At 51.5% G+C, this 18,639-nt stretch overlaps 1 protein-coding gene across 3 annotated transcripts in view; it reads left to right on the top strand.

Moving 5' to 3' along the window:
- The window catches only part of FMNL2 (formin like 2), a 304,305-nt gene that overhangs the window by 277,669 nt on the left and 7,997 nt on the right, over positions 1 to 18,639 (top strand). For all 3 annotated transcript variants that reach the window (XM_084893028.1, XM_084893029.1, XM_084893027.1), the window contains exons 16-25: positions 2,570 to 2,694; positions 3,636 to 3,838; positions 5,616 to 5,850; positions 7,173 to 7,241; positions 7,368 to 7,448; positions 8,828 to 8,957; positions 12,088 to 12,251; positions 14,709 to 14,810; positions 17,437 to 17,535; positions 18,195 to 18,318. In XM_084893028.1, the coding sequence (XP_084749154.1) occupies positions 2,570 to 2,694; positions 3,636 to 3,838; positions 5,616 to 5,850; positions 7,173 to 7,241; positions 7,368 to 7,448; positions 8,828 to 8,957; positions 12,088 to 12,251; positions 14,709 to 14,810; positions 17,437 to 17,535; positions 18,195 to 18,318 (1,332 nt within the window). The remainder of the gene's footprint in view (positions 1 to 2,569; positions 2,695 to 3,635; positions 3,839 to 5,615; positions 5,851 to 7,172; positions 7,242 to 7,367; positions 7,449 to 8,827; positions 8,958 to 12,087; positions 12,252 to 14,708; positions 14,811 to 17,436; positions 17,536 to 18,194; positions 18,319 to 18,639) is intronic.

The raw sequence follows: 18,639 nt of genomic DNA on the forward strand, positions 1-18,639 counted from the left end.
CTGAGATTCTACGTGAAGAGCGTGTCAGCTGCTGAGCCGCTTGACTCTAACTGTATCTAATGTGATTTGTATTTTCTTTGTTCTTCCTGCTTCCACAAAAGATGGGCCCATCAAGCTTTTCTGTAGGTTGCTGCTCACTGAGTGTGCTGCGTATTTGCGTTGTGCTCCTGTTGGTCACACCGTGCCTTCCATCCTTCCACTCCACCTACGCTGACCCATTGCATTTTGACTCTGTGTCTGCGGGGCGTCTCGGTGTTGCTGACTGTTGTCCCAGGCTTGCCCACAGGTTTCAGCCGACCCTGTAGGAGAGATGATGGCCCTCAAGCAGATATCCTGGGTCCTGTGCCACATTCCTTTCTCCCTGAGGAAAGGAGTGTTCTTTCTTTTAGTTTAATTTTCATAGTTGGGTCTAAGGCCTCAGCTCTCTAAAGACTTTGGACTTACTCTTGGTCAATGGTCAGCAAACTGCAGCTTGAGAGCCACAGGCGGCTCTCTGGCCCCTTGAATTTTAAGCAAAGGCCAGCTTAGGAGTGCCCTAATTAAGTTAATAGTGTACCTACCCATAGTTTAAGTTTAAAAAATTTGGCTCTCAGAAGAAATTTCAATCGTCGTACTCTTGATATTTGGCTCTGTTGACTAATGAGTTTGCCGACCACTGTTCTGGGGGGAAAGAGAAAGCTTCACAGAACAAGGATGAGCTGCTATTGCCACCTCCCTGGGCTCCCGGCTCTCTCCTGGAGCACCTGCCCACCCCCTTAGCCTGAGAACTTCATGCCATAGTCACCTGCAGAGCTCCTCCTCAGATTATACTCCCTTCCCCAGAGTCAGGACAGCCTGCCCTGAAGACTTTATTTGCCCGTCTTCTGGTCTCAGGCTTATTACTACTAATCTCACTAACGAGCTAACAAGTAAGGTGGCTGCCAATGGAGTGACTTGCAATGAGTGTCCAGAGGCCACGGTGCCTGTGGAGGGATGCTGGAACCAAGTGTCCCTGGCCTCTCACCAAAGATTATGGTCAGCTCCCCACACAGCCCTTCCCCTCAACATCGCCCAAGTCCCAGCGCAGAGGAAGGGCTGTTCTGGGTCCCAGGAAGGCCTCAGGTATCCCTGGGCAGCGTAGGCAAAGGGTGCAGTGTGGCGAGGAGCCCGGCAGTGGAGTGGGAAGGCCTGGTGTGGCAAAGCTGTGTTCTGTGTCCCTGCATGCCTTTGTGTCGGTGACGGATGACATTCTGCCGTGGATTGTGTCGCACGTGTAACTCTGGAGGAATGAGAGGCGCTGTCTGCCTCCCTCTGAGGCAGGCCGCCCCGTAAAAGCCCGGGTGTGTTCTGCATTATTCCCCCTTGCACTGAAGTTTTCCTTTTCTTGCTAAGGATGGCAAAGAGCAGAGCTCCCCAATAGTGTGGTGGGCGCCCCAGGGCATACTAAGGAAGGCAGATATGTATAACTCATAGCTTGGGAGGACTTCTTTATGATGTGGAATTAACTAATGGCATTTAAAAAAATTCTATGTTTTATTGATTTTTTGCAGAGAGGAAGGGAGAGAGAGAGTTAGAAACATCGGTGAAAAAGAAACATCGACCAGCTGCCTCCTGCACACCCCCTACTGGGGATATGCCTGCAACCAAGGTACACACCCCTGACCGGAATCAAACCTGGGACTCCCTTGTGTCTGCAGGCTGATGCTCTATCCACTGAGCCAAACCAGTTAAGGCAAATGGCATTTTTAATGGATTGCCGTTTTAGCTCATTTCCCCAAAGTAAGAGGAGTTGGGGTTGCTCCCTGGGCCCCTCAGAGATAGAGCCCTCCCTCTCTGTCCAGAGGTTTTCAGAGTTTGGACTGAGTTCGTCCAGGCCTCTGGTCCCACACAGTGAGCCCTGGGGAGAACTTGCTCTTCACGAGGGGGAGGGGCAGGGGCCATTCTCAAAAAGCAGTACAAGTCCTGGTCCCAAGTACCCTTCTGTCTCCTTGAACATTTTCTGTGTTCAGCCACTCGTGGCCCTCAGTCTATTGAAATCACTCGGCAGCCAGTATAACCCCCATTTTTAAAACCATCCACAGGAATGCATTGCTCTGGCTGGAAGTCAGCATTCCTGATGCTACATTCCTGGGGGTTCAGAGAGACACTGTCTGTCGTCTCTGGTCATCTTCTGAGATGCGTTCGGAGAGGCGTGTTCTAGAGCCAGGGACTTAGGATGTCAAAGTGACACTGGGGCTCACCGTTTCAGTCCCAGTCCCCGGAGCAGGTGCCCTCTTCGCTGGTCATTTTTGCTCCCCAGTATTTATTTGCCTTAAGCATTGTCCAGACATTGTGACCGTGATGCAGCAAACCAGTTGCCCGCATTAAAAAGACAGCCAGCCCCCAGCTCTTAGGCGACTGGAACACAGTGCGGTGCCAGCCGGCCTCGGACTGCTCTGGCCGCAGCCACGGGTGGGTTGGACTACCCGGGTGCCCTCTGCCAGCCTTCCTCCAGGGTTAATGTGCCATCTGCAAGGACTGTTGACTGAGTGCTCTGGAGGGTCATGGGGTCACTGTGTAATCACAATTTCCTTCTCTCTGACCTCTGTAGCTGTGAAAATTAAGAAGCCAATCAAGACGAAATTCAGAATGCCAGTCTTTAACTGGGTTGCCCTGAAGCCAAATCAGATCAACGGCACAGTCTTCAATGAGATTGATGACGAGCGGATTCTGGAGGTATCTGTCCTACGGGTTACTCTGTACAGCAAAGCCAAAATGGGTGTGTTAGTAACCTGGGCATCTTGGTGATTAAAGTGTTGGTGTTTTAAGGGTTTTGATGGAAAGAAAAGATAAGAAAAAAAAAAAAAAGATATATGATGTCCAAGAATATAATAAAATTGCAAACTATTTTATAAGGTGGGTTTAAAACTTTGTTTAAAAAGTTATGTTAAAATGAAATAGTTTTTAGCACCTTCAGTGTATGCCAAATGTGTGTGTGTGTGTGTACACACTGAGTGGCCAGATTATTATGATCTCTGAACTCATAATAAATCTAACCACTCAGTGTATATTCTATATAATAAAAGGCTAATAATCAAATTATCCCCTCGACCAGGAGTTCAACCAGCAGGCAGGCTGGCCAACTGCCCATGTCCCCTCATCTTGGCCAGGCTGGCCAGACCCCACCCATGCACAAATTCATGTATCGGGCCTCTAATACACACACACACACACACACACACACACACACACGAGTGGCCAGATTATTATGATCTTGAATGCATAATAATCTGGCCACTCAGTGTATATGAGCATATACGTATGTATATCTGACATAAGGTCTTCCCTTAACTTATAAAGGGCATAAAACTCTTTATTAAATTAAAGTGAATGAGGTCTTAATAATCATACTCACTAGCCGGTTTGATGGATAGTTTTAGTCTGTGGTTGCCATCCCTGCAAGCTAATTATTGAAAGGCATTTGAATTGGCTGGTTGGGACCAGTCATGTACTTTCAACTTTCATGTCTACATACGTGATATAACTCATTCGAGCACAAACCAGAAAATAGAGCAGACCATGGTCAAAGACAGGCATTGTGTAAGTTCTTTGACACTCTAAATGGTGGCTTCCTAACTTAATCTTTAAGTTTAATTCATTTGTCCTCTCTACCCCAGGATTTAAATGTGGATGAATTTGAGGAAATATTTAAGACCAAAGCCCAAGGTCCTGCCATTGATCTTTCCTCAAGCAAACAAAAGATAACGCAGAAGGGATCCAACAAGGTGACGCTCCTGGAAGCAAATAGGGCCAAAAACCTTGCCATCACTTTAAGGAAAGCTGGAAAGACCGCCGACGAGATCTGTAAAGCCATTCACGTGTAAGTTCAGGGCATTCTGGGGAACTCTATTTCAGTAAAACAAGAAGGTCATGAATTCGTAGATGACAGGAATATTTCAAGAGTGAGGCAAGACCTAAGGTAAAAGATGGAGCAATTGTTGATATCCACACACCAGAGAGTCCCGTTGTTACATCTGTGCAGCTGGAGAGCTTAATGAAATGTTAACACAAAAGAGGTGGGCCATACGTTACCCCGGGAGGGTGGTATTACAAGGAGTAATTATAATCGTTTGGGAAGAACAACGGGATCGTGACATTAATTATCTTGGTCGGCTCTCGTGTAGGTCTACAGCAAAGCTTCCGTAAAAGGAAAGTTGGGTGGGGTCTTGCAGATGCTAAGGAAAGGAAGAAATGTCAGTTTTCTCTTGAGTATCTGAATTTTACTCAGATTTATTGAATACAAATGTGATGGCATTTGTGGAATGATGCCATTCAACACCAGATGCGCATAGGATACGGAGGCATATTTTAATTTATAACAATAGGAATGTGATTGCTGTTGCTTTTAGTGCTTTCAGGACATTTTAAACAAAGTTGAGTTTTTTTTGTTATGTTTTGTTTTTATCCTTGAAGACCAGAGAAGGCATTGGTTTTATTTATTTTTCTCTTAGAGAAATCTTTCTACTCTTCTTATGGTCATGATGACTTTCAAATATGATAAGGATGTTATTAGATGTTTCAGGAACTAAATCATTGTAAATTGGCATTTCATAAATTTTGATCAGGGATTCCTCCTGCAGTAAATGGCCCCAAGAAATCATCTGTTTCAATTTTATGTCCTCTGCCAGGGTCATAATCTAATAGTGCATTCCTCCAGTCTGTTCTGATTTCTGAGGTTGGAACCTGATACACACTTTGATTTTTAATTTTTACATGCCTTGTTTGCCATGGTGATTAATATAATTATATTATTTTGCCCAACAAAGATTGTCTGGAGAACAATCTAGAGGTTGTAGCAGATACTTTGTTCAAATTGAGCATATATCCACAAGGATCTGGTAGTCCTCCAAGGGATGTATACACTTAAGCCAAAATATCCATATGGCACTGGCATTTAGTTCCATTTTTTTTCCTAAAGAAGAAAATATATTCCCAGTTATTGGTTTAATTTAAATATTTTACAGAGTTCACCAGATATTCTTTTTTTTTTTTTAATATATTTTATTGATTTTTTACAGAGGAAAGGAGAGAGATAAAGAGCTAGAAACGTCGATGAGAGAGAAACATCGACTAGCTGCCTCTTTTACGCACCCTACTGGGGATGTGCCCGTAACCAATGTACATGCCCCTGACCGGAATCGAACCCGGGACCTTTCAGTCCGCAGACCGACGCTCTACCACTGAGCCAAACCGGTTTCGGCTGGAGTTCACCAGATATTCTATAATCATGTGTATAATATTAATCTCCTAATTAGCAGTACTTAACATGCCTAAAAAATCCACGTCCTCAAATGACTTAACCATTGATGCCTCAGCCTTTCTCTGCCTCGTCCCACTGTCATTTACTGTTGATTTCTGGAGACTTCGCGCTCTGGTAACAGCTTAAAAAACTGGGTGTGGGGTCTTTGAGTCCAGGTTGTCAGGAAGGACCAGGGAAGGCGCTTGCTGCACAGCCAGGAGCCAGCACCACGGGGCCTCTTCACCGTCCGTCCCTGTGATGCTCTGACATGGTGGCTCCTGAGCCGGACCCGATGCGGGTGTGGGTGGAAGGGCGGGGGTTTTCCCTCCAGCACTGACCTGTCCCCCTCTGCCCTCAGCTTCGACTTGAAGACGCTGCCTGTGGACTTTGTGGAGTGCTTGATGCGGTTCTTGCCGACCGAGAACGAGGTGAAGGTGCTCCGGCTCTACGAGCGGGAGAGGAAGCCGCTGGAGAACTTGTCGGACGAGGACCGCTTCATGATGCAGTTCAGCAAGATCGAGCGGCTCATGCAGAAGATGACCATCATGGCCTTCATCGGGAACTTCGCCGAGAGCGTCCAGATGCTCACGCCGGTGAGTGCCGCGGCTCTGGCCGGGGAGGGGTTCCCACGAGGTACTGAGTCCTTTTTGCTGGTTGAAGTCTCTCTCAGGATTGTGCTTCGTGCCATGGGCTCTAAACACGCCTTCCCAGAACTTTCTAGATTCCGTTTTTAGTTCGGCCATCTTTTCCATTTTGTGCGTGCCAAGTGAATTTGAAAATGGTGACATTTTCCACGTCTTACCATTCTCCCTAGACTCAGGATGCCATCTTCTGCGTCTATATGTGTCCTCTGGGTTTTAAAGTGCCGGTCAATACGGAGGACAAGGAAAAACCATTTTCTTAGCCTCCGTCCCCTCCTGAAGAGACCAGCTCTCTGGCTGGGGTGGCAGAGCTGAGAGTGCGACTTTCATTTCAAAACCCATCCCAGCTCTCTAACGGACAGGCTTACTGGCTGTCATTGGTAGCGTCATAGTTATCACGGGCAGCCACTTCCTTGGAGCTGGCGGCAGTGCACTGGGAGGGGGGGAGGGGGGGATGCAGGGAGAAGAGCCAGCCATGTCCCCTCCTCTATGATGATCTGGCGGAGGCTATGATATCACAGACATAAATATCTTAGAAGGTTCTTTTCCAGTTCTGCTTCTAAACAAGCTTTTTTAAATTGATTTTTAAAAATAATATATATTTTTATTGCTTTTTTTTTACAGAGAGGAAGGGAGAGGGATAGAGAGTTTGAAACATCTATGAGAGAGAAACATCGATCAGCTGCCTCTGCACACTCCCCAATGGGTATGTGCCCGCAACCAAGGTACATGCCCTTGATCGGAATCGAACCTGGGACCCTTGAGTCCGCAGGCCAATGCTCTGTCCACTGAGCCAAAACCAGTTAGAGCCTAAACAGGCTTTTGATGGTAACTGATTATAGGAGTGTGGATACCGTCTGTCCGAACACCTTCTGAGAGCGTCTGGTTCTGCTCCTTTGCTGTTTTGTCTCCATCGCTGAGCAGCCCCGTTGGTTTAAATACAAACCGTGTCCCATGGCGAGAGGGGGCCGGGAGTTGAGCTCTGCTGGAACGCGCTGCTGACTGAGCCTTGTGGTCACAGGTTTGTGACAAGCCGGTGCTGACATCACTTCTCAGTTCAAATCATGTGAGGGAAGAGCTCGCACGGAATGAAGTGGTTACCTAAGACCTGGCAGAGCACTCACATTTACTTACAGAACCTCAGCATGGAGGCTTTAAGGTCTAAGTGCAGGCCTGTTTTCTTCTGTATTAGCTCTTAATTTCCTATTAGAGCCCCCCATTTTTAACATCTTTGTTTTTCTTCCCTCCCCTTCCTTCCTTTGACCGGAATCTAGCAACTGCACTCCATTATAGCAGCATCTGTCTCTATAAAGTCGTCTCAAAAACTCAAGAAAATTCTGGAGGCAAGTGACGTTTCCTTGGTGTCTGGACGGGGAGCGGGGGGTGGAGTTGGGGGTAGGGGCTGACAGCCCCATCCTCTGCCTGGGAGCTGGGCTGATGGGCATCTCTCATCTTGCTTTTGTTTGCAGATCATCTTGGCCCTTGGGAACTACATGAACAGCAGTAAACGAGGAGCAGTTTATGGATTCAAGCTTCAGAGTTTAGATCTGGTGAGTGGACTTGAGAAATGCAAGAGCTCTCTGAGGCAGAGAGCAGCTGGCAGAGATCACATCCTGGAGGCAGAGATTACATTCTGGGATGCTGTGATGAGGATGCTCTGCTAGTGGAGGACCAGTCGGTGCCCGTGTTCTGGGACAGCGTTTGCCAGTGGCACTTAGATCCTTGGAAACACTCCTACCCTTTGACCCAGTGTTTCCATTTCTAGGAATCCATCCTCAGGAGTCCGAATGGTGGATGCCGTATTTACTCATCATTGCAAATAATTAGCAACATCATAGAGAGCCAATATTTGGAGAAATAATTAAATATGCTATAGCCATAGTTAATACAGGGAACACTTCTTCAGCTGCTAGAATACCTGTGAAGAATTTTCAAAGAAGTACCGTGTTTCCCCGAAAATAAGACATCCCCTGAAAATAAGATCTAGCGCATCTTTGGGAGCAAAAATTAATATAAGACACTCTCTTATTTTCGGGGCAACAGGGTAGGTAATCCTGTGTTGAGAAAAGAAAGCACAGGGTATAAATGGAATGTACAGGTAGTTTCCAACTAAGTGAAGTAGGTAGGAAAACCTGAATAGAAGGATGCTGAGGTATTTACAGAGAGGATGCATGGAATTGGGGCATTTTTAAAAACTTCTTTAACCTTTTCTGTCCTTTCTAAAAAATTCCCCCCCCCCCCCCCCCCCCTGGATGTAATGGGTGCCCTGGCTTTCAGAGCCACCTGATTTTTATAAACAGTAGCTGAGGAAATGCTGTGTGACACAGCCTTGTGGGGAGACAGATGGTGCGGGGCCTACGCGGCTCCCACGCCCGGAGATGGGGCGGGAGCGGAGTCCCCAGCCTGGGGGTGGTGTGGTTACTTGACAGTCAGTGTCCCCTTAGTCACAGTGCTGTCCCCCAGAAGGCCGTGGACTGCTGGGCACGTCTGGTGTGGGTCATGAGAGGCCAGAAACGAAGAGAAGGGCTGAGCTACCCTTCTCTTGAAGACCGCCGTGTAGGAGCCCTGCGGTGTAGGGCGAACCTGTGCACACCTGTCGGCTCCCCACGCCCTCTGCTCTGGGCCTCCGCCTGGGAAAGCCCTCCACCGGGAGTCCTCCTGCTCTGAGGCCAGAGAGGTGCGGGGTGGGGACCGTTCTCGGTGCCAGAGTCATCCCTGACGTGGAGCCTGTCCCCTCGTTAGGATGTCCCCTCGTCGTTTAAAGTCGGCGGGCTGGCTCATCCAGGAACAGATGCAGGCTGGAATCTCCCAGCAGTGTTGTTTGTCCGTGCTGGGCACCTGTGCCCCGCCGCTGACTCCGAGAGACCTTCGTAGATGGGTAACTCTCCCACTGCCTTTCCCTCTGACCCTCACGCCCTTTTGTCTCCAGCTTTTAGATACAAAGTCCACAGACCGGAAGCAAACGCTGCTGCACTACATATCCAATGTCGTCAAGGAGAAGTACCAGCAGGTGTCCCTCTTCTACAACGAGCTGCATTATGTGGAGAAAGCTGCGGCAGGTACTGGACGTGAGCCGTGAATGTTCCTCTTGGGGCCTGAGTGGCTTTAATGGGGTGGGGGTTGGGGGGAGAGCAATCCCTGCTTAGCAGACACCCTTCAGAACCTCTCAGGAGGCGGCTGAAGCATCCAGCTCTGAGCGGGAACACAGGGGCTATGGTGTGGCCCATCCCTGGGAGCAGTAATGAACTTGGACACGAAGGTGACCTCCCTCAGTGTCCTCTCTGTAAAGACCCAGGTCTCTGGGCCGTATGCACCTTCCCTCTTCCATCTTTTGCCCTTTATTTTATTGCTGCTTTTCGAAATAAGAGAACAAGAGTCTGAGAATTACCCCCTCAACAAACACTTGTATTTTGTGATGTTTCATGAGCTCAGGTGTGGCGGTTCTTTAGCCTGAAAACAAGTTAAATTACCAGTACTTCTTGGTTGTGACTTTGCTATGACTGTTAGGCATCTCCTCATTTAAATCACCAGCGGTTCTGAGGTAGGTGCTGTGCTAGGCAATCATTTCCTCATGTGACAGATGAGAGCGCTGACTGTTTTAGAGGTTAAATGTCTTGCTTAACATCACGTGGGTCATAAGCAACAGAAACAGGACTAGAACCTGGGTTGTCTTCTCAGACAGTGTATGGCCCAGAGTTCCATGTCCTCTAGAAAGAATATTTGGTTAGCCCTAACCGGTTTGGCTCAGTGAATAGAGTGTCGGCCTGCGGACTGAAAGGTCCCAGGTTCGATTCCAGTCAACGGCGTGTACCTGGGTTGTGGGCACATCCCCAATGGGAGGTGTGCAGGAGGCAGCTGATTGATATGATTTTCTCTCATTGATGTTTCTAACTCTCTATCCCTCTCCCTTCCTCTCTGTAAAAAAAAACAAACTATATTTTTAAACATAATATTAGGTTAGAAAGAGGAACACATACAAATCAACCTCAGAGTTAGTTACAAGGTGTGACTCCTAAATTATCATTGTGAAACAAGGTGTTTATTATAAATTAATATTCCTGAGGCCTACCCCAAATTGCTGAATTGAGGCTTTGAATCCATTGTAGTAACAGTTTGCATGTCCATTGTACTTGCAGGTATAATCAAGTTTTATTTATCTTTTAAAAATTTATTTTTCAATTACAGATGACTTAAAATATTACATTAATTTCAGGTGTACAACATAGTGATTAGACATTTTATTTCTTCAAAGATCACTGTGATAAATCTAGTACCCATCTGACGTGATACAATTATTATATAGTAGAGGCCCAGCGCAGGGGGGCGGCGAGGTCTCTCAGCCTGGCCTGTGACCTCTCGCAGTCTGGGAAGTGGGCCTAAGCTGGCAGTCGGATGGCCCTCTCACCGTCTGGCACCCGTCGCTCCTTACCGCCTGCCTGCTCACTGCACCTTCCTGTTCAACTCACTGCTCCTTAGCACTGCTGTGGAGGCAGGAGAGGCTCCCGCCACTGCGGCTGCACTCGCCTGTGGTGAGCTCAGCTTCTGGCTGGCCAGCTCTCCCCCTGTGGGAGCACACTGACCACCAGAGGGCAGCTCCTGTGCTGAACATCTGCCCCCTGGTGATCAGTGCACGTCATAGCAACCAGTTGTTCCGCCTTTTGGTTGAATTGCATATTAGGCTTTTATTATATAAGATTATTGACTCCATTTTCCATGCTCTACTTTTCCTCCCCATGATTATTTTTATAACTGGAAATTTGTACTTTTTAATCCCTTTCGCCTTTTTAACAACCTCCCCTCCCAAAATCTGGCAAACATCAAAATGTTCTTTGTATGTATGAGTTTAAGTGTTGTTTATCTTATTTTATTTTATTAATTTTTAAAGTGTTATTTATCTTTATAATTCCCTTTGCCCTGGCAAATTGATCATGGGAATAAATGAAGGAATGAACAAGTGAATAAGTGAATGAATGAGGGGAATGCACTGTTCCTGGGATGGATGCTGCTGGAACCGGGTGGGGATGGAGAGGCAGGTGGAAATGATAGTGTGATTATGAAGGACTGTAGTGCTCCCTGTGACAGGTCAATTGAGGGCTAAGGGCTGAGGTGGGCTGTGACCCGTATTTCTCTTCCGGTGGTGTGATTTTCCTCCTTTCAAGTTTTCCTCTGCCTCAATTAGAGGAGTTCTTTAGCATCACAATTCTAATTTAAAAAACAAGTTTTAAAAATGTCAACCTTACTAATTAGCACGTTTTATTGGGCCCAAATGAGATTCCCTGAAAGTGTGATTTGGAAAAAAATTAATCTGTGGGGGAAATGGGGAGATGGAGGAACTCCGGCTGTATTGCTTTCTATGTTGCTTTTCTGGTGTGCCGACTCAGATTCCTTACATACCCACACTCACTTATTCACTCACCTTCCTGTATCCAGTGAGCCTTTGTGATTCCCTGCTGTGTACTGGGCACCATCCTAAGCATTGAGGAGTCAAAGGTGACCAAGGCAGCATGAGCCTAGCTAGAGGGGAAGTGTCCCACGTTGTTCTGTATTCCATGCATGTGCAGAGCTGCGGCGGCAGTGGGGAGCCGGAGCCAGGCCCAGCCCAAATGCCCTGGAGCTACCTGCCCTGGGAGGTGGCCACTCTGTGCTAACAAACCCTTTAAAGCAGGGAAGGGCTGTTTAACAAAAAGAAGGCTATCTTGGGGCCAAGTGGTCAAGACAACTCAAGTTCCACAGGTAAAATGCTGCCCTCTGCTGGAGAGCCACAGAAATGCAGAGTTCAGAGTGTTCCCATCTTATAGGCCAACCCAGAGGCCATCCTCTCCTGTCAGAGCCCGGGAGCAGGTGTGTAAAAGCCCCCGACTGGAGCCCGTGGTTGTTATCTGAACTCCATCTCTGCCACCTTCCACCGCCTAGGGCAGGGCACGTAACCGGCTGTGCTGCTGCTCCTTGTTGGTGGAATGGGTAATGGTACAAATGAGTTATTAGGTGTGAAGAATTTTAACACAGGGCTTGGTGGTGAGCACGAGATAAGTTATTTGTGTTTAAGGATGTCTGCACTGAAAGCTGGCAATGAGATCCAAGCCCCCTGAGTGGCCCAGGGAATCCACTGAGAGCTCTGCTCGCCGGCCAGCACCCCGCTGTCCGGACTCCCGGCCGAGGCTCACGGGAACGTTGCTTTCTCTGCTCCAGTCTCCCTGGAGAACGTCTTGCTGGACGTGAAGGAGCTGCAGAGGGGCATGGACCTGACCAAGCGCGAGTACACCATGCACGACCACAACACGCTGCTGAAGGACTTCGTCCTCGGCAACGAGGGGCGGCTGAAGAAGCTGCAGGACGACGCCAAGATCGCGCAGGTCGGTGCCCGGCCCTCTGCCCCACAAAGCAGCGGTGCGATCCCTCCAGGCCCCCTGGGGAGTTGGCCCCGGATTTCAGGGGAAATTGCCCTGTGTCCACTGAGGGTGGAATTCTTAGGTAGCTCACTGAGCAGGTAGTGTCTTCTTGAATATTGTACCTGGAAGGGCTCCTGTTCCTGTGCGTTGGCCTCTCTAATTTGGGGTTTCATCCTCTTCTGACGAGTTTCCCCTTCCTCTCCCCACCCCCTGCCAGGCTTCCTGTATGGGAGTCCTGTGTTGGGTTCCGCCCACACATGTCAGGCTGTGCTCAGCAAAGCAGTGTCCCCAGTGCGCTTGGTTTCTGTAGGCCTTTGGCCTTGGGGTCTCACACACACACTGGGCGGGCGGTCCACACACGTGAGGAGCAGCCAGAGCACTGCATGCGCCACCGAAGGGGAAGCAGAGTGTTGTGGGGACTCAGCAGTGGGTGCGGTTGGTGGCCCCCGTCTGAGGCTGGCTGTCTTGGGTCCCAGAAGCGTCAAGCAGACCTTGAGTGTCCCTGGTGCGGGCTCCTGTGAGGAACAGTGCAGCAGCGAGTGGGGAATTTAAGTTTGAGTGACTTCTAAGATCCCGTTGGTTTCAAGTTCTGCCCTGGTTTGAGAGGAATAGAATATTTGTGTGTATGGTGGTGTGTGTGTGTGCGTGTGTGTGCGTGTGGAGGTGTGTGTTTGGAGGTGTGAGTGTGTATGTGTGGAAGTGTGTGTGTGTAGGTGTATGTGTGTGGAGTGGGGTGTGTGTGTGTAGGTGTGTGTGTGCCTGTGTGTGTGTGGGTGGGGGAGGTGTGTGTGTGTGTAGGTGTGTGTGTGCCTGTGTGTGTGTGGGTGGGGGAGGTGTGTGTGTGTGTGTGTGTGTGTGTGTGTGTGTGTAGGTGTGTGTGTGTGGAGTGGGGTGTGTGTGTGTGTGTGTGTGTGTGTAGGTGTGTGTGTGTGGAGTGGGGTGTGTGTGTGTGTGTGTGTGTGTGTAGGTGTGTGTGTGTGGAGTGGGGTGTGTGTGTGTGTGTGTGTGTGTAGGTGTGTGTGTGTGGAGTGGGGTGTGTGTGTGTGGAGGTGTGTGTGTGGAGGTGTGTGAGTGTGTATGTGTGGAAGTGTGTGTGTGTAGGTGTATGTGTGTGGAGTGGGGTGTGTGTGTGTGTGTGTGTGTGTGTAGGTGTGTGTGTGTGGAGTGGGGTGTGTGTGTGTGTGTGTGTGTGTGTAGGTGTATGTGTGTGGAGTGGGGTGTGTGTGTGTAGGTGTGTGTGTGTAGGTGTGTGTGTGCCTGTGTGTGTGTGGGTGGGGGAGGTGTGTGTGTGTGGAGTGGGGTGTGTGTGTGTGTGTGTGTGTGTGTGTGTAGGTGTGTGTGTGTGGAGTGGGGTGTGTGTGTGTGTGTGTGTAGGTGTGTGTGTGTGGAGTGGGGTGTGTGTGTGTGTGTGTGTGTGTGTGTGTAGGTGTGTGTGTGTGGAGTGGGGTGTGTGTGTGTGTGTGTGTGTGTGTGGAGGTGTGTGTGTGTGGAGTGGGGTGTGTGTGTGTGTGTGTGTGTGTGTGTAGGTGTGTGTGTGTGGAGTGGGGTGTGTGTGTGTGTGTGTGTGTGTGTGTGGAGGTGTGTGAGTGTGTATGTGTGGAAGTGTGTGTGTGTAGGTGTGTGTGTGTGGAGTGGGGTGTGTGTGTGTGTGTAGGTGTGTGTGTGTGGAGTGGGGTGTGTGTGTGTGTGTGTGTGTGTGTGTAGGTGTGTGTGTGTGGAGTGGGGTGTGTGTGTGTGTGTGTGTGGAGGTGTGTGAGTGTGTATGTGTGGAAGTGTGTGTGTGTAGGTGTGTGTGTGTGGAGTGGGGTGGGTGTGTGTGTGTGTGTGTGTGTGTAGGTGTGTGTGTGTGGAGTGGGGTGTGTGTGTGTGGAGGTGTGTGTGTGGAGGTGTGTGAGTGTGTATGTGTGGAAGTGTGTGTGTGTAGGTGTGTGTGTGTGGAGTGGGGTGTGTGTGTGTGTGTGTGTGTGTGTGGAGGTGTGTGTGTGGAGGTGTGTGAGTGTGTATGTGTGGAAGTGTGTGTGTGTAGGTGTGTGTGTGTGGAGTGGGGTGTGTGTGTGTGTGTGTGTGTGTGTGTGTGTAGGTGTGTGTGTGTGTGTGTGTGTGTGTGTGTAGGTGTGTGTGTGTGGAGTGGGGTGTGTGTGTGTGCCTGTGTGTGTGTGGGGGGGAGGTGTGTGTGTGTGGAAGGGGCAGGGTCCCAGAGAAGGATCCTGTGAGCCCTGCTCGCTCTGGCTGCCTGACGGGCGGGGGAGGAAACACGGCTGCTGGGGCGGGTGAGGGGGCCGGTGAGGAGCGCAGGGAGGGGGAGCGCAGGGACGGGGAGCGGGGGAGCCGCTGTCCTCACCCTCTTCGCGGCGGTTCTCTCCGGAGCGCCCAGCTCAGCTGCTGGGATGACGGAGTGAAGGGAAGTCTGCTTTCCCACAGGACGCCTTCGATGACGTGGTGAAGTATTTTGGAGAAAACCCCAAGACGACGCCCCCCTCTGTCTTCTTTCCTGTGTTCGTCCGGTTTGTGAAGGCCTACAAGGTAACCGGGAGCCGGTGCCCTCCAGCCTGCCCTGCCCCGTTTCCAACCCCTCCACACACCGCCACACCCCTCCACACACCTCTACAGACCTCCACACACCGCCACACACCGCCACACACCGCCACACACCTCCACACCCCTCCACACACCTCTACACACCTCTACAGACCTCCACACACCTCCACACCTCCACACACCGCCACACCCCTCCACACCCCTCCACACACCTCCACACACCCCTCCACACCCCTCCACACCCCTCCACACACCTCCACACACCGCCACACACCGCCACACACCGCCACACACCGCCACACACCGCCACACACCTCCACCCCTCCACACCCCTCTACACACCTCCACACACCGCCACACACCGCCACACACCGCCACACACCTCCACCCCTCCACACCCCTCTACACACCTCCACACACCTCCACACACCCCTCCACACACCTCCACACACCGCCACACCCCTCCACACACCTCCACACACCCCTCCACACACCTCTACACCCCTCCACACCCCTCCACACACCTCCACACCCCTCCACACACCTCCACACCCCTCCACACATCTCCACACCCCTCCACACCCCTCCACACCCCTCCACACCCCTCCACACCCCTCCACACACACCTCCACACACCTCCACACACCTCCACACACCTCCACACACCTCCACACCCCTACACACCCCTACACACACCTCCACACACCTCCACACCCCTCCACACACCTCCACACCCCTCCTCACCCCTCCACACCCCTCCACACACCTCCACACACCTCCACACCACTCCATACTTCCTGGAGCTGCCCCGGGCCTCAGCAGCTGCTTTGGGCAGCAGAGCTGGTGGTCAGCTGGGGCAGGAGTCTCTGGCCTGTGAAAGCCGAGCTCCTGGGGCCGCAGCCCTTCAGGCTCCCTGTGTCCCCCCGGCCTGCCAGGCTCAGCCTGAAAACAGCCCTGGCTGCTCCTTGGGGCCAGTGAGATACTTCGCCGTCATGGCTGCCTCGTTGACCTTTCACCCTCACAGGAACCCAGGCCTCCCCCAGGGGACTGGGCCTGGCCTGTGGGTGCTGCCCGGGCTTCAGCGCCTAGATCAGCGTTTCTCTGTGTGCTGAGGATGGTGCTCGGCTGCTCTGCTCCTTCATGTGGACTAGCAGGGCCCGCCCTTTGAATGGGAAGCTCTCTTTGACCTAATCCAGGCTCTGGTCTTGAAAAAGCATGTGAGCCACAGGGCCTGTGTCAGAAGGGTTTGTCCCTGGAGCAAGAGTGACCAGGAGGGCATTGGGGGATGGCAGTGCAGGTAGGAGACACCACATCCACGTTCTCAGGCCTGTCTGCGTACACCCATCCCCTGGGTAGTGCTGGCGGGGGCAGGAGGGACGGTGGCTGTGAAGGAGGAGGGGCCTGCCAGGGTTGTCTCCATTTTTTGAGAACCACCCTATTGGAAATAGTAAGCTTTGGAGAACCATCCCGGGGCCTTTTACCGAAAGGCAGGAGATCCCAGTCTTTAGGGCTCTCTTCTCAGCGTGGCCTCGTGATACCACAGGCTGCGTGCACATGGGATTGTCCTTGGAAGTGAGGTGAACCCCAGCCCAGCACTAAGTCCTGTGCAGGACTCAGAGCCACGGGCCCGAGAAGGTCACGGTCAGGGGCTGCTGACTGGTGCCGGGTCCAGGTGGCTCCCTCGTGCTCGGGGGCCACGTTTTGTCCCGCCTAAGAAGTTATACGCCTGAGGCCTTAAGGGGAAACATGCCATCTTTAAATCGTGTGATGCAAGCTGGGACGTGGCTCTGGCTGGTCTCAAAGCGTGATGCTTCAGCAGAAATGCGTGGAGAGCAGAGGAACGGGGGAAGCTGCTCTGGGTGGACGGGTGCCACAGGTCATGCCTGTCGGGGTGCCCCATCCACTTCACCTCTCCCCGGGGTCCGTTCAGCTGGCCCCACAGGACACTCATCAGGCAGTGACGTCACAGGATGTGTTACCTGCCAGCCTGACCCAGACCCGGGCGTTGTGCGTGGGGAGTGGGGTTGTAGATTGTCATCCCTCCTCTCCCTTCTCACGTCCCGTCAACGTGACACTCGAGAGGCATCAAAATGTAAACTTTCCCCCCGATACCAGCTGGATTGGAGTAACGGTGTGTGCCTGTGAGTGACACTCAGCCTGGGTTAGGTGTCTTAACCGGCTCCCAGCAGTGGTCTCCTCAGGGAGGCTGCCTTCAGCAGAGAGGGTCCCGGGAGGGCTGAGCTGACATGTGCCTGTTTCATTTCTTGTCCTAAACGGATGGGACTAGTGACTCTGCCTGCCCTGGGAAGGAGCGAGCTGTGGGCAGAACCTAAGAGTGTCACTGGGTCAGGGCCCCGGAGGAAGCATGAGGAAAGGAATGGAGAGGGGACTCTGCATAGGATAAATCACTGCTCCATTTTGAAGAGATGCCACAGATACAGACAGTGGCACCCCATGCCGGGGTTACGTATAGGCACCAAATGTAGATCTGAACCCTCTTCCCCTTACTCTAACTGCCGGCTCCCCGAGGACGCTCTCAGAAGGACATTTTAGAATCCTGTCTGCTGCCATGTCCGCTGACGTGTCTCTCATTCTTTTTGACTTGACCCAGCAAGCGGAGGAGGAGAACGAGCTGAGGAAGAAGCAGGAGCAGGCGCTCATGGAGAAGCTCCTGGAGCAGGAGGCTCTGCTGGAGCAGCAGGACCCGAAGGTGAGGGAGCCCGCCCCGCCCTGCCCTGGTGGCTCCTGGGAGCGAGCAGGAGGGACGGGCAGCAGACCAGGCCTGCCCAGGACCCCTGCCACTTCCTCCTGGGGCCCGGCAACTTGGCAGCCGGACATGTGCTCATTCATTACTCTGGTTGGCAAAGACTGGAATGAGGCTGAGGGCCTGTGTGCGTAGCATTCCTAAGGTTACAGAGATCTGGGACGCAGCTTCCATGGTGGACTGTACAGAGAGGCCATGTCGGATGATTGGGCTGCTTGTGTCCAGGGAAGGCCTCAAGGGGATGCCTCCGGTGCTGGCCTTGCTGGCTGGAGGGCGTTGCCAGGAAGAATGGGTGGGGGTGGGGTGTATGCCATGAAGGGAGGCATCGTAGGTAAAGATCATAAAGGCCGCAGGTCAAAGCGTTCTTCATCTCGATCCTCTGCAGCCGAGTGTAAGACGTCGGTAGGACCCACCCTCCCCGTTGCCACCGGCTGGACTTTGTGCTCCTCAGTGAGTGTGTTCCCTCCCCAGAAGCTCTGTTTCCCTCTGAGCACAGTGTGGTGCTGCTTGTGTGTGTGGTGGAGGCTCAGGCACCGTTTGGATTGTCTCAACCCTCCGACGGGTGCGTGGTCCCACTAATCTCCGCCTTGCCTCTTCCTTCGCAGTCTCCTTCTCACAAATCAAAGAGGCAGCAGCAGGAGTTGATTGCAGAGTTAAGACGGCGTCAAGTGAAAGATAACAGGCACGTGTACGAAGGGAAGGACGGTGCCATTGAAGACATCATCACAGGTAAAGGCCGCGTCCTCCTGGCGGCCCTGGGGCTCCCGCCCGCCGGCCTCGCCGCGCCGGCCGCCCGCGGATAGCACTGCTGCTGGTCCAGGGCTCCCAGTTCTCCCGGCTTTAATCAGACCCCGAATCGTGCAGAGACTCTGCTAGTGTTTGAAGTGTATTATAGGAGCCCGTGGACTGCCTGGCAGAGAAGCCCACAAGCTCTCTGAAAAACCTCGTTTCTCAATATCATTGAGGGGGGAAATCTCATTTCTTGGTATCATCGGGGGGAAAAAAAATCTCATTTCTCAATATCATTGGGAACAAAATTTCTCAATATCA

The sequence above is a fragment of the Pipistrellus hanaki genome (genome assembly GCF_964339955.1).
Source record: "Pipistrellus hanaki genome assembly, chromosome: 8".
Taxonomy (NCBI): Eukaryota; Metazoa; Chordata; class Mammalia; order Chiroptera; family Vespertilionidae; genus Pipistrellus; species Pipistrellus hanaki.